The sequence below is a fragment of the Syngnathus typhle genome, linkage group LG4 (assembly GCF_033458585.1).
Source record: "Syngnathus typhle isolate RoL2023-S1 ecotype Sweden linkage group LG4, RoL_Styp_1.0, whole genome shotgun sequence".
Lineage (NCBI taxonomy): Eukaryota > Metazoa > Chordata > Actinopteri > Syngnathiformes > Syngnathidae > Syngnathus > Syngnathus typhle.
This window is the reverse complement of record NC_083741.1, coordinates 19,303,045-19,317,595: the sequence shown is the minus strand read 5'-3', so window position 1 is coordinate 19,317,595 and position 14,551 is coordinate 19,303,045. Positions and strand designations below refer to the sequence as shown.

Sequence of the window (14,551 nt, the reverse complement as noted above, 5' to 3'; positions counted from 1 at the left end):
TTAAAAAAACAAATCTGTTCCATTTTGACATTACAACAAACGGGCTTGAAGTATTTTTTGTGATGGGGTGAGGAAAAGGTGAGACAGAAGAGGGACTTCCCAGAGGTAAACAAGTGCTGGCTACTTGGAGATGTGTTATTGTGCTGTTACATGGGACGAGAGCCTCGACCAACATGTTATGGGAGGGCCGACACGCACTGTTGAATTATTAACAACCACTATTCAACACGTACATCGCATCATAACAAAAGAGCCACAACCGCTCTGACCAAACACAAAACATCCATCCATTTTCTCTGCATTCTCAATCCCAGATGACTTTGGGAAGACCCGATCTAGACTGCTGCTCTGTCAACTGCAGAAAAACATAACACTCACTGTGTTGGTCATTAGGATTCTTTAATTTATACAGAGTAGGCTAGCTGTAGTAAACCCCACACACACACTCACTCACACACACAGTAATGACATCTTGAATCTCCAGCTGTGAGGCAGACACCATAATGTCACATTTTAACCACTCTACCACCAAAAACAGAAACACTAAAAGCAGAATCGATGTTGAAGACGAAACGTCAATAACTGTCTTAAGCCACATGACCGAGGCGGTTTTGTGTGAAACCGCCGACACGGTCCAACAACATCAATGCATGTGCTTTATTCTTGTCTGACAGGCACAAACATGAACATAACATGACTCGAAAAATGGTGGTTTCTGTCGTTCCAAACTCATGTGACCTAGCATTTTCAAAAGTCTTCATCTCTATGTGTCTCCCCCCCATATCCCTAAAGGAGTCCACCATATATATGTGTGGAATAATTTCATCAATGACGCCACGTCCCGGTGGGCCCTTTCCACTTTAAACACTTAACGGGTTAAATAAATAATGACGACTCGCGCGCCGCATGCGCTAACGTTAACCAGCCACTAGCTGCGGGTCCCACAGCAGCAGGAGTCCTTAAAGTGAATCATTCGCTTCCGCTAAGGCCAACGCGCCAACAGATTATGGGCCTTTAAGTAGCAGCCGAGCCTGAAATGTGACTTTGGGGCTCGCCGGCGAGACCCCCTTGAGGGAGATGCAAGGACTAGTAAGGATGGGCGATAAATCTATTGATAAGAAGACATGGCGAAAGGGTTCTCAAGGATATCAAAGACAAGACATTAAAGGTCTTTGATAACCACAAGTTCAAATTGACGTTGTAGTTGCTCAACCTTGAATTTGTCTAAAAACCCAAGATATAATTTCTATTTTAGATCTATGCTTTGTTGTCAAGTATAGACACACAAAATGTGAACACAGTCAAAATGAATCTATAGCCAAAAATCTATTTACTAGCTCTTCTGTGTGCATCGTACATTCCTTATCCTTTCCTTTAAAGCTGATAATCGTATTACAATATCACTATTTAATTAAAAAAAATAGTCAATAGATATATCCCTAAATCTTAAACGCACCGAAGTTTCCATCTTTAATTCGAGTGCACCGCACCACTTGACCTCTGATGCCATCTCATTGTAGAGAAGTAGAGGCAAACATCCAATCCCCCCACTGAAATGACACCTGAACGTCAATAAGTGGTCACCATCCATCCATCGCGAGAGTAAAAGCTCTATTGATTTCCTCGCAGATTAAGCATACTGCAGGGAGCAATTAAAATCCCAGGGATGAACATGGTAGCATGAATAATCTCGAATGTAGGCTGGTTCCTAGGATGCATAAAGCCTTTAAAATACCTTTACGATTGACATGACGGCAGAGAGACGATAAATCTGTGCCAATGCTTGTAAAGTGTGTACAAATGTGTGTAAAGGTACATTAAGAAACGTTAAAAACACAGCTTTGCTTTCCACTGAGGGCTTGTTATTTTCAATTACATAAATGTCTCGGCTAAAATTATAATAATGTTAAAATAATGAGTCTAATTATAATAAAACATGTCTAACTATAACTAGTTTAAATTATCTTGGTGGCTCGGCTGAAAAAACTAAAGGCTAATTTAGCATTAGCATTTGTTCCTCGTTATTGTTTACCATACTGACCCAAAGAATAAAGTCATTATATTGAAGTTCTATAAAATATAGTTACGAAATATCTACTTTTGACTTATATTTATCATGTATTGAAGTTGGAAGGTTTATAGACATGACTGTGTATATACAAATACACACAGACACATTTGAAGTCGTTTGGTCGTCCCCGCTGTGCATCAGCGCCCAAGCTCATGTATCCTGATGGCACTGATGATGCGTCACGCAGTCAAGTCCTATGACCTCTGTGCTGGCTGCCGGCTTGAGGACCACTCTGATGGATAGACAGGTCTGCAAATGAATCCTGAGGCAATACCGAATGTTAAAACACAAGACAGCCACCTGCTTCATCCCCTGTTTAGGACATTATCTCGGTTCGTTACTTTCCCAAACTTCTCACATTTTTTAGCAGACATTTAGTTTTTTGATCAAGGTTTGCTGTTACACAGTCCAGTGAACACTCACAGATTCCAATTTTCTGTGACTATACATTACATACATTAGGTCCAATGCTCATACATTGTCCATATTTACAGATGACGAACTGATCCAGTTCGACTCCCCAGAGGAGATCTCAAAATAAATCCGCTTCCAGAATATTATGGTCGGACTGAATTGTTATTGTCATCCATAGTTATCAAGTCCTCATACTATCCTTGCAGGTCTATATTGTGGTTACACAAGGCAGTAAATAAAGCGAGGGAAATCAATAACAGTCAGTGATAAGGGCCTAAAGCAGCTAAATATGAAATACAACCTAACAAAATGGTATGGATTTCCAATGAGGCCACGTGACACGGGTTGCTTTGAAATGCAAATTATCTTATGCTCAACGTCCTTCTCAAGCCTCGCCACCTATTGATCGGCTAAAACAAATTCCATTGATCAGTGAATATTTGATAGGGATAATTAAATCTCTCATGGAAGTACTTAGAGGCCATTTTCAGCCTCACAACCCGACACCTGCCTCAGACACACTTAAGATTCAGTATGGCGCTCAATTAGGAATAACAGATAATTGAGTTAAAAACAGAAATAAAGTCTGTTGAAGTCAAAGTGGTGCGCATATTATAGATTTTTTTGTGGCTAGCTATCATATCCTGATTAATTTTTTTAAACATTTATTACATCGCATTAACATACAATATGATTATGAATAAAGGATCATTTTAGATAACGTTTTAAAAAATAAATGTAGTGTAAAATGTTCTATGTTCTGAGCTCTCTAAATCCGTCAACTTTTTTTGCTTTGAACATCTTCCGTATTGATTCCAATTGTTTAATGGCAAATGTAGCCTTGTTATCTGCAAGAATGTAATTTCTCTCAAGAGCCTCCTCATCTGAATGTGAAGGGAGGGGTAAAAAAAAAACATCCCCTTCATCGAGCGACATGATTTATGACAATAGCAGACGGGCAAACAGGAAAAGGTTGCTGTCAGGATAGTATGAGAGGGCAGCTCTTACTTGCATAGAGCGCTGTTATACAAAGTAGCAATCAATAGCCCTTTTATTAGTGACTGCAATCAATGTACCTGTGACTGAGTGGGCCAATTAATGCTATCGACCCGCGGGACAAGAAGAAAGGAGAAGATGAGTGCGGGGCAAAGGGGAAACACGGCACGGGAAAAGGACGGGCAGCATCTCACTCAGATCCTGTTTTTTGTGAAGTGTGTGTGTGGGAGAGAAATTCCCACAGAGTCTGCCGCCGAAGGCGCCCTGACAGAAAGCAGAGGTCGCATATCTCCCGAGAGGAAACGAAAGTGTGTGTATTGGCGTGAGGGGTGGGGAGGGGGTCCGGCAGTCTACAAACAACCCCCGCTTCCCTCCCCGTGCCATCTCCGGATGATGAGATGAGTCGGACTGGGAATGCACCGCTACAAGTCTTCTCACCACCGCTTTTCAATGGTAATGAAGTCATTGGGTCACCGCCGTGCTGGCCCAAATCGAGGCCTCACTCCCCAAGAGAGTGACCAGAGTGACACCTTTACTCTGGCTCATGTACGTATTACATCAAATACCAACATTCTGCACTTCATGCAAAACTGTAGATCTTGTTGGGATTTGCTCTCTCAATATAACATAATCACAATTTTCAGTTTTTCTTGATTTGGTTAGCTGGGTTTCCTCCCACAACGACGCAAACGCCCTTTTCCAGCTACGTCTGTCTGAAAAAAAAAAAATAAAGTACTCAAATTTGTGCTGGGCACAAAAATAAGGGCCCATCGCAAAACATCAAATAAAAATAATATGGTCCAGTGTGAAACTGATATCATCATAAAATATTATTCACAGTGCCTGAGTGATCACAGAACACACTGAGAAGTGAGAACTTGGACACCATCAGGTCTTATTTTTAGCAAAAATATCCTGAAGTAAAAAAACTAACAGTGTGAAGTACAAGGCCATGGCAGAGGTGCTCTTCAGACATGAACCCCTCTCAGCACATGGCTTGTCCCATCCCTGAAGAAACAGAGGTCAGGGGTTGGCCGCCTCATGTCAGTTGGCAGTGTAACACTCACCTATCAGCCTCCCTCTATCACCATTTCACTCCAAAACACAATCCTCCCCTTCCTGTAGGAAATTCTGTGGGCCGCTGTGACGACGGCTCGAGAGGGGTGTTAAGAAGAGAGAAACCGGAGCGAGGCGGAAGGAAGGAAGGAAGGAAGGAAGGAAGGAAGGAAGGAAGGAAGGAAGGAAGGAAGGAAGGAAGGAAGCGGCCGTGGCGAAGGAGGAGCAGGAAAGAGACTGTAGGAAATGACAATGTAGTGATAAGCCCGCGGCAAAGAGCCCAGCACCCTCAGGGAGGACTCGGGGCTACAAGGCTTTAGCCTCAGTGCTCCGTCCGACCACATTCCCCGATGACCCCCGGCCAGTCATCTTATTGCCAAGTATGTATGGACCAGACAGAGGATTTGTCTGAGATGTTGTGTTTATAAGATATAGGGGTTTTTTTTCTCCTTGTGGAAAAAGATCAGTCTTCCGATGCAGTATGAAGACATTATTTCACTGCACATACATGCAGTGTGAGTCTAGTCTGAGTCTTTTTTTTAATTCTACAAAAATAAATACCAAGGTTCATTTCTAGTTGGTCGCAAAAATTACAAATGAGCTCGCCTTGTCATTTCGACATATGCGTAACATATCACACACACATGGATCTGTTTTACAACGAAGACTCATCAGTAAATAAAGGACAGAGGGCTAAACTGCATTAGTCATAGATCCGACTCCAATTTGGGGATGATAATCTTGTCCTTGGTTACCACTAAAAGTTAAAACTTTCCGGATACAGTAATCACCTGCCAGGCAAAATTGTAGAAAATCCGTCAGGTCATCGTCAAGGTACAAAACTGAGTCTGTGGAAAAAGTGGCATATTAACATTACGATGTTGAAAATTTCAAGACTGTTTGGGATTTCTTTTGGAGAGCCTAAAATCAAATTTTATGATCGTCAAGGATTGTGAGGATTAATGTTTGTTTTCCCTTCAAATGCTTAGCTCTTTTGTTCATAGTGTGCTTTCGTTACATATTGACACGGAACGTAGCACTTTGTGCAGATTTTACTGATTTGTCCTGTCAAACCTGATTTACTTTGCAGCATAAATGTGCTTTCTCTTGCTTTTGGTCTAACGTCCAACAACTGTATGGCACAAACATCAAGACTCTGAACTTTTAGTGGCACTTTGAGCATGTGTTAAATGTTACTCTAATCTAATTAAAATGGATGCCATAAAGCAGGAACAAACAAAAAATGAATCACATTGTTCAAATTCACATGTATGAGGCACGGAGGGGAATAAATACCAAACAGGGGAATAAATACCAAACAATAGACTTTCTTTAAAAAAATAATTCAATATATCAAAGTGTGAGCTCAGAGCTCCTTCGTTTTGAAATCTACACCATAAATTTATAGTGAAGCCTTTCAAAATACTTTGTTAAAAAAAAAAAAAAACATTGCTTTTGTTTTGCACTTTCAAAGAGTGTTAAAATGTTACTTTCTCTATCAAAGACATTTGCATGGTAGGAAAATTGTCATGTTGTGAGTTTGTTTGGTTCTAATTTGGACTTTAGTTTGTTTTTCTTCGTTATGTTTTTGTGTCTCTTTAGATGATTGTTTCCACCTATTCTCGTTAGCCTTGTGTCATCCAATCGGATTCCTCAACCACTTGTGTCTTGTCCAGGAGTTCCTCGTTGTATCGTCTGTCTGTTGATATTTAGTTCCTTCCTTTCTGTTCACTCTGTTTGGTCATTTTCATGTGTTCAATGTGTTGTCGATGTCACGCCTTGTCTACTCGTCAAGTTTGTTTATGCTAGTGTTTATAGTTGAATTGTGTTCATTATGTCTCCATTGATGGTAGCCATTGTATTCCTTTGTTCAGACAAATTGAGCAGGTCTTACCTTAAACCTTTCAGACAGTTTTGGCAGCAACTTCCACCTTCTTCAGAGAGTGACAATGTGACATATAAGTTAGTTTGCTTGTAGATAGATGATGCACGGTTACTCTGCTGCTTTTGAAATTGTCAGTGTCACACTCTCATAGATACTGAAAACACACAATTTAAAGTATGTAACAATCCTTATTGCAGTCGAAAAAAATCATTTTCACCACTATGGTGTTATTGTGCAGGTGGTGTACAACACAGAATATACATTTGCAAAACCAAAATGCCGTACTCAGCATTGACTCACAATTCACTAAACAAAGAACCCCAAGGCCTTGGGATAAAAGCCAGCACATGATCAACTGACACAGGCAGTGGAGACTTCTCTCTCCAACACACACACACACACACACAAACACACACCCACACTGCCTGAGAAGCTATTTCCCACAGTTACTGTGTGTGTCTTTGTGTGTGACAAATCCTTGACACCACCACTGATGATGGCTTTACAGTAGAGCCTAAAGGGGACTGTGCCAGCCAGCTAGCACACACACACAAAAACAAGCTATAGTCACACACAAACACACACACCTCCCTCTGTGTTTGTGGTTGTCACCTTTTCCCAAGAGCCCCTGGGGGCCTCTGGGATGCAACACAAAATGCCTTGGGTTTGTTTGAGTTAAACACGAGAATACAAGCCGTCACAATGACGGTGCTACACATGAAACACGGATTATGCGTCTCATCCACGTATTGTTTGGAGAAACGAAAAAAAAATGCATTTAATTGTACGCTTTCACAATGTACTTCCTTGTCTGTTTAGTGTCCGATCAAAGCGAGCAACAGAGGAATTTGTCAAGTCATACAATTTGTTGGGGGCTCAAGATTTATGTTCTTTTGAAATTGTAACCGATTGGAAGTCAACCATTATTGTGTCCAACTTTAACTTGCGTGATTATTTTTCTTCCCTTCTGTCAGATTGATGGAGACAGTGGTATCAGTGCCCCTTTGTTTCTCAGTTGATGACTTACCGTAATTTTTGGACTATAAGTCGCGTTTTTTTTTTCATAGTTTGGGTGGGGGGGCGACTTATACTCATGAGCGACTTGAATACATATATGTTTTTTTCACTTTTTTGGGCATTTTATGGCTGGTGCGACTTATACTCCGGTGCGACTTATAGTCCGAAAATTACGGTACTTTTAATAATTATTGACACACCCCGCTGACTGTTTATTGAAGCATTAACAGGCCACTAACGTGCGATCTTTGTGTTATTATTTCTCATTACAGTATTTATTACTTCTCTTTCCACATTGGCTAATTTAGAGCTAATCTTCACGAGTCCGCTCCGTGTGTGTAATAATTCCACATGACGAGGGGCCTTTGGATTTATTGGCACATAGCAATTTAGGATGTAATGAGATCACACACCTCCAGGTAGGTGCCGCTCCTTCCCCTGCTTGGTTCATGCTTCTTCTCTTCTGTGCACTTATTACCATTTCATCCTGCCACCCCTTCTACTTGATTAAAAAACTCCTGAAAAAAGATTTGTAGTTGACAAAGTCAGCAGAGGAAATGTATGAAATAGGAGGACCAAGTGCTATTGAGTGTTGACTTAACCTTTCCAGTATTTGCGTTTCTACAGAGTGATGCTTTGATTGAAAGATGGACCCATCGCTCAACCTCATTAGTCAGCTCCAGATGGAAATAGACGAGTAGGTCACATTCAGGGAACATGACTGTATAGATGATCAAGGCCTTCTCTGTTAATAATGATTGAGGAACACAGTTGGTCAACCTTAAACATGCATGCTGTGTACTTAAAAATGTAATTGCATGCTGAATTTTTCTTACTAAAAAAAGATGAAGATACAGCTGATATGTGCCACTTTCTTCTCAGCAAGTCAGTGTAAATGTGTTGTCTCTGGCGGAGCTTGGGGCTACAGGGGCACTACCCCGCAAGGTGCCAGGCGAGGTTGACTTTTGGGAATTTTATCCCACATTTCCACAGTCCCCGGTACGGAACATATGATGAATGTTCATCAGCACTTCTGGGAGAATTTTTGGAGTTTGTAAAAAGGAAGGTTTTCCAACCTCCCTGCGATTTCATTGGCCACCCCATGCCCCCCTCCCCAGGAAATAAATCCTAGATCCGCCAGTGGTTAAAATCAAACTTAACGTGAATCCACATTTCCACAGTTTACTATGAATCTAAAAATGGTCTCTTTTGTGATTATTAAGTCATCAAGTCCACAGACACAGACGTTTGAGAATTTTTTGTCATTGTGAAGATGTGACGGAAGGCAAGGTCACCGTGGTCAATCTGCCAATACAATTAGTGTTCATTTCAGCCAGATTCAGGGAGATGTACGTTGACTGCTGGGCATGCATTATGCATAAGTGTCCATGAGTCCATATGCACCCGGGCACTCTTGAGTATGTCCTTGTCGAACCAAGTGCATCAACCAACATAGCGAGCAATCACATTTCGGTTGCTGCAATTTTTTCTCACTGCCTAATTGCTATGTTACACCACGTAAAGCAGACAAGTATTTTCATACACAGCCTTTATGGATCACCACGACCTGGATGATGAATCTACACCAATAAGCATTTCGTCTTGTCTCTATCTGTGCACTTATCAAAGGAGATCTTTATTCCCTTCTCGAGGTGACTCTTCAGTGCCCCCCGAAGAGAAACTCTGTAACTGCAGGCTCAGGGAAAAAGGAGGGGGCAACACACGTCAGTCACAGTCATGCCCATGGGACCTTTTTTTTTTTTGACAAGTCCACTCAGTCTCTCACAATTGTGGCTCACGTGATTCCAACTCTGTGCGACGGAACAAAGTTGTTTGTTTACTGGCGATGTTTAAAAAAGGTTTCAATGATTTCTCCTTTCATCATGTGAGCATCATTCAATTAAAATACATTTTCATCCACCCCCACCTTTTATTTAATTAGATTGTCTCTTTTTTTCTTTAAGCGCCACCTCAGATTTCACCCCCAAGGTATCTTTTCACTCTCACTCGTTGGTTAAACAAGGTGCTTGGAGTCATTTGTTAATTGATACAATTACGCACGCACCGCGTAATGGTCACGCTGGTTTCAGGGAGCGCATCAATCACAGCTCTATTGACCTGTCAAAAAAATAAATAAATACAAATAATAATCCTACTAAGGGGGTTACCCTCACTATAAGAGAGCCAAGAAGGGGGAAATGGGAAATATTTTAAATATTTTTTTAAGAGTCGTGTTTTAATAATTTCTGTATGGAGTGTTAGACGTATAAGAGTGCCATGGCATGAAGTGTACATTTCTGTAAACTACAACAAAAGGCATGCAAATTTTGTTTAATAATGATTTCAAAATAAGCGTTATGGTTTATAGAGGTAAAGCATTATACCTTACATTATTTGAGAAAGGGTAGGGGTTGTCTCCTCTAAAAGAGGACATTGATTGTGTGATTTAACTCTAACTATTGAAATCAGTGTAGGGTTATTTTTTTTACTTCATCATAAAGAACATATTTAATAGTATTTATACTTATGCTGTTGCTACTTGATTCCCACTGATAAATTAAAAGAGAAAAAATGCATTAAAAAAATGTATTCACAAATGAAAGTTCTTGAAAAAATAATCCATGTTTTTCTAATTTAGAAGCTTTTCCAAGCATAAAGAGTGAGTAATATGTTGCCATGGCGATTAATTGTCCATTTGTACGTGTGTGCACTTTAAGGAGGGAGAGAAAAGCGCATCTTTATATCGCACGCGAATGGCAAAGATTTGATCCGCATCCGTGGTACACCACCGTGGCGTTTCGGGATTACAGTGACGTCACGCTGCTACCCTTGCATGGATGGATGCTAAAGAACTATAGAGGCACAAATAATAGAACAAGCACAGTCCATATCTTGCAAGTCTTACGTTATCCTTTAAGCCTCCTTCGCCTAACATAATTTTTTTTTTTTTCAAACTAATGACGCTTAATTTCATTTCTCATCAGATCCTCGGAGGGGATTATTCATTCGTATAAAACAATCCGCGGCAAAGTCTCCCCTCCTATATGGGCGAAAGTCATGTATTATTGAGAGGGGCGAAGAGCAGGGCCGTGCGCGCGTGGAAATGCGTGGAAGTGTGCGGATTTGAAGTGGAATTGGGAGCAATCGATCCCGGCTGCATGAGGAAGAGTTATTGCTGATGGTTACAATAGAAGGCGCGATGTCTTTCTCCCAGTTTGGATATCCTTACAATGCAAGTTCACAGGTAAGACTTTTTCCTCGCTTTTTAAAAAAATAACCTTAAAATGATTTCCTCCACTCGAAAACTCCTCTTGTCTGAAATGTGAGATTTTTATTGACTTTTTTCACCATTTGCGTGGTTCTTGTTGTGCCATATTGACATACGCACCCTTGTCCAATAACACTGAATTATGAATGAACTCACGTGTTGTCGTTTTTTTTTCTGGTGACAAAAGGGAGATTGATGTCACCACGCGCGCCACGCGTAATTACGCATCTTTTGGATGAACTTCAAAATGATTCAAGAGTGCTCACTGTGACCAAAACTCTCGTTTGTATGTTTGTATTTGGATTTTTGATGCGAAAAGTTAGTCAGTGGAAAGTTTTGAGGTCTCAATTGAACGTCAAATACGAGTTTAATACTGAAATTTGAACAGAAAAGTGTCGGTTAGTTTATATAGTTTAATAATAATAGAAAAAAATAATAATTTCAAGACACAAGTTTACAGCCGCTATATATATTACCCAAAATGCATCAAGTTTAACCAACAAATAATGTCATTTATTAATAAAATTGTCAATTACACGGTACAAACTAAACTTGGCAATAAATCAGGAATGGTCATAAAAGTGACTTACCTCCAATAAAGAGAATTTACTTTTTGTCACAATCGAATTGACCCTCATTTTGCTTCAGTTACTTTTGTTTTTTTTTATTCATTTCAAGACTTTTATCCGACTGTTCTGTCCATCATTCTCTCTGTGCAGTTTTTCGTGTCGGCAAACCCCAGTACGACTTGCTGCGATTCGATTTCCAGGTCGGTGCCGCCCGAAGGCTCCACCGGAGGAGCTCAGACGCCCGCAGCCGTAGCGGCGGCCGCCACAGCCGCCGCCGCAACCTTCTGCTGTCCCGCGCCTTACGAGAACCGGCTGCTGGCTGGGAGCCGCAGCGAGCTCAATGCGGCTGCTCTGGGGGTGTACGGCTCCCCCTACGCGGCGGCGGCTGCAGCCAGCCAGAACTACGCCAACTACTTCCCCTATGGAACCGAACCCTCCGCCGCTATCTACTCCTCTCTGGTGGGCTCACCTCTGCTTGTTGAGGGGGAGAGGGGGAGGAAGGGAAAGAGAGAGGGTGGCTTTGCTTGGCTGAATCGATCCATTAGGGAAAATGTGATGACAAACTCTTAAATGCAACCGACTAGGTTTTTACACCTCTCAGGAAAGTTAGTAGAAATATAGAAAAAAAGGATCAAATAAATGTCTGAAAAATGACATAACAAAACATTCTGGAGGGGGTGTAAAAAATATAAATAGAAAAGTCAATATTTTTCTTTCATGTAACCATAGTTGTCTTCATTTATCCAATAAACAAAAAACAACCAGACTCATTATGATTCAATTGTATCATGCTAACAGTAGGAACATTTATGTTATATATAGATTTTCTTAATTTTATGATCCAATAAATACAAGAAGTAACGATATAGGGGTCCAACTTTCAGAAGTAAAAGAAGATGCCGTGAATAAATGTGTGCAAAGGTTTGCTCCAACTTGTACTTAATGAATACATTGATGTGTTTATATTCTTTAAAGCAGTCATACTGAGTGCACAATTTTAATATTGTGATACATTATATTGAATTTCCCCTGGGGGATCAATAAAGTATCTATTAGATCTATCTATCATCAGGTTGTATTAAGGTAACAAAACTGAAAGAACTGCATGAATAATTAAAAGTTTCACTCTTACACAAAATGATTTTGTCTAAATATACTGCAAAGAACAATTTAATTAAAAAAATCCTTTTAAGTAGGCCTATGTGTTTTGAAGAATGACTATAGAAACCCCCAGAGGACAGTTTTAATATTTTTTTCAAATGGAAACATTTAAAAGGTTGCGCAACATTGAATTATATATATATATATTTTGTGTGTGTCAGAATCCACAGTACGACATGAAGGAGACCGCAGGCACTTTACACTCGGGAATCAGTCAAACGGCCGCGTACTATCCATACGATTCATCGCTGGGCCAGTATCAATATGACAGGTGAGGTTTATGCTCCGCTTTCTGTCCACTTTGTGTCATTCGAGCTCAGACGGGCTCGCTTGCCAAAACCTGCTACACTTCCACTTTTCATTAGCGAACCGCACTGAGGTCAACGGTCAGGGTGGTACTCGGATACTTGGCTTCGTGTCTTGGTGTATATCGATTTCCAACATGAGAGGGTAGTAGTGTGCTATCATTCAGCCGAATCCTTGTGTGTGCAGATACGGGACGATGGATTTTAACAGCACGGCCAGGCGGAAGAACGCCACCCGAGAGACCACCAGCACCTTGAAAACGTGGCTCTATGAGCACCGCAAGAACCCGTACCCCACCAAGGGGGAGAAAATCATGCTGGCTATCATCACCAAGATGACCCTCACCCAGGTTTCCACTTGGTTTGCCAACGCTCGGCGGAGGCTCAAGAAGGAGAACAAGATGACATGGTCGCCCAAAAACAAGGCCGGCGATGACAAGAAGGACGACATCAGCAAGAGCGACCATGACTGTCTCACCAAAGGTTTGTCCCATATCAGTTACATCTGGTCACTTTTTGTTAACTTGGTCAAAATTTAGTTGCATGATTTTTTTTTTTTTTTTTAATGGAACCCTCTCCAGAATGGTCATGGTAGAGTCTCGAGAGCAATGTTGAAGTGCTTTGAGGAACTTCTAAACGTAGTGCTTTGCCACCCCTCATGGATGATGTTGAAGTGTGTTTAGGAGTTTTCATTTCTTGTAGATTCAAATGAGTGCAAGGAAGAGAAAGAGTTACATCTAAGCGATTTGGAGGACATGGACGAGTGCGACAAGCTGGATGGCGAATGCGAAAAGGGAGTCCCGGACGAGGCTGTGGCACTTTCCATTTCACCCCACAAAAGAGACTGCACCTCCGAGCTTCACTTGAATGTGTCCAACAGCTTCCACCACACCTTCCCCTGCGCCATCAAACCACCGCTCCCTCCTCTTCCTGCCGACTTCCTCGATCCCGTGGTGTCCAAGACTCCGTCCACCACAGGAACCTTAACTCTGTCTCACTTTGAAGCGTCGGACAAGCCTCGGATTTGGTCCTTGGCTCGTACGGCGGCGGCGGGGATCATTCTGAGCCCGCAGCACGCCTCCGAGCTCAGGACGAGCAACTCGAGCGGGGACTGCCAGCTCCAAAGGTTAGCGTGCGCCCCCGCTGTTCCCGGAGGACAATGCGGGCTCATGAGAGGCCTCCAGGAAGCAAATAGTGTCTCCGGTGCTGTGACCCCTTTTCCTGAGGGCCCCCCTTTGCACTCAAAAATCTATGGCCCAGGCAGCTTCAATCACAAAGGCCTCCAGCTGCACGGTCCGTCCTACGCTGCCCTCACAGACACATGCCAATATTCCACAACTGAAGGTGAACGACATTTTGAATACAGCACTCAAAAAAAAAAAAACCACATTGCTTAAATGCTTTTTTTTTCTTGGTTGTGCAGGATTCTCCAGCGCCAAAGCAGCGGAGGCGTCGTCAGACCTCAGTCAAGCGTGTGTGATCTTGCAGGACGACAAGGTCACTGCATTCAGGCCTGTGATGAAGAGGTGAAGTTTTTATAGTTCCAAAAATGGAAAAATACACTCTTCTGCACACGAATATCAGCATTATTATCTTTGCAAAGGCTAAATTTCCAAGTCAGGACTTTCAGATCAGTCCTAGGTCATCCAATCCTAACACATACTTTTTTACTTTTAATTGTAGTGATTTTAATGATCTATTTCTTTATCCCCCTTTAGGTGAATGGAGGCCGTACGACAAATAGGAGGGTAATTATGCACTAATGGGCGTAAAGGCCTCAGTGGGACAATTATGAGCGCTGAGTGTTGT

At 41.6% G+C, this 14,551-nt stretch overlaps 1 protein-coding gene across 1 annotated transcript; it reads left to right on the top strand.

Moving 5' to 3' along the window:
• Positions 1-10,617: 10,617 nt before the first annotated feature.
• Positions 10,618-14,272, top strand: irx6a (iroquois homeobox 6a). Its single transcript, XM_061277324.1, has 6 exons — positions 10,618-10,683; positions 11,427-11,735; positions 12,599-12,708; positions 12,930-13,225; positions 13,445-14,086; positions 14,166-14,272. Exons 1-6 carry the CDS (start codon positions 10,618-10,620, stop codon positions 14,270-14,272), a joined length of 1,530 nt encoding a protein of 509 aa, XP_061133308.1.
• The last annotated feature ends 279 nt before the right edge of the window (positions 14,273-14,551 follow it).

Coding starts and splice junctions, on each gene's coding strand:
- irx6a (XM_061277324.1), top strand. CDS start 10,618: ATGGTTACAATAGAAGGCGCGATGTCTTTCTCCCAGTTTGGATATCCT. Junction 11,736..12,598: donor CCGCTATCTACTCCTCTCTG/GTGGGCTCACCT, acceptor TGTGTGTGTCAG/AATCCACAGTACGACATGAA. Junction 12,709..12,929: donor GGCCAGTATCAATATGACAG/GTGAGGTTTATG, acceptor TTGTGTGTGCAG/ATACGGGACGATGGATTTTA.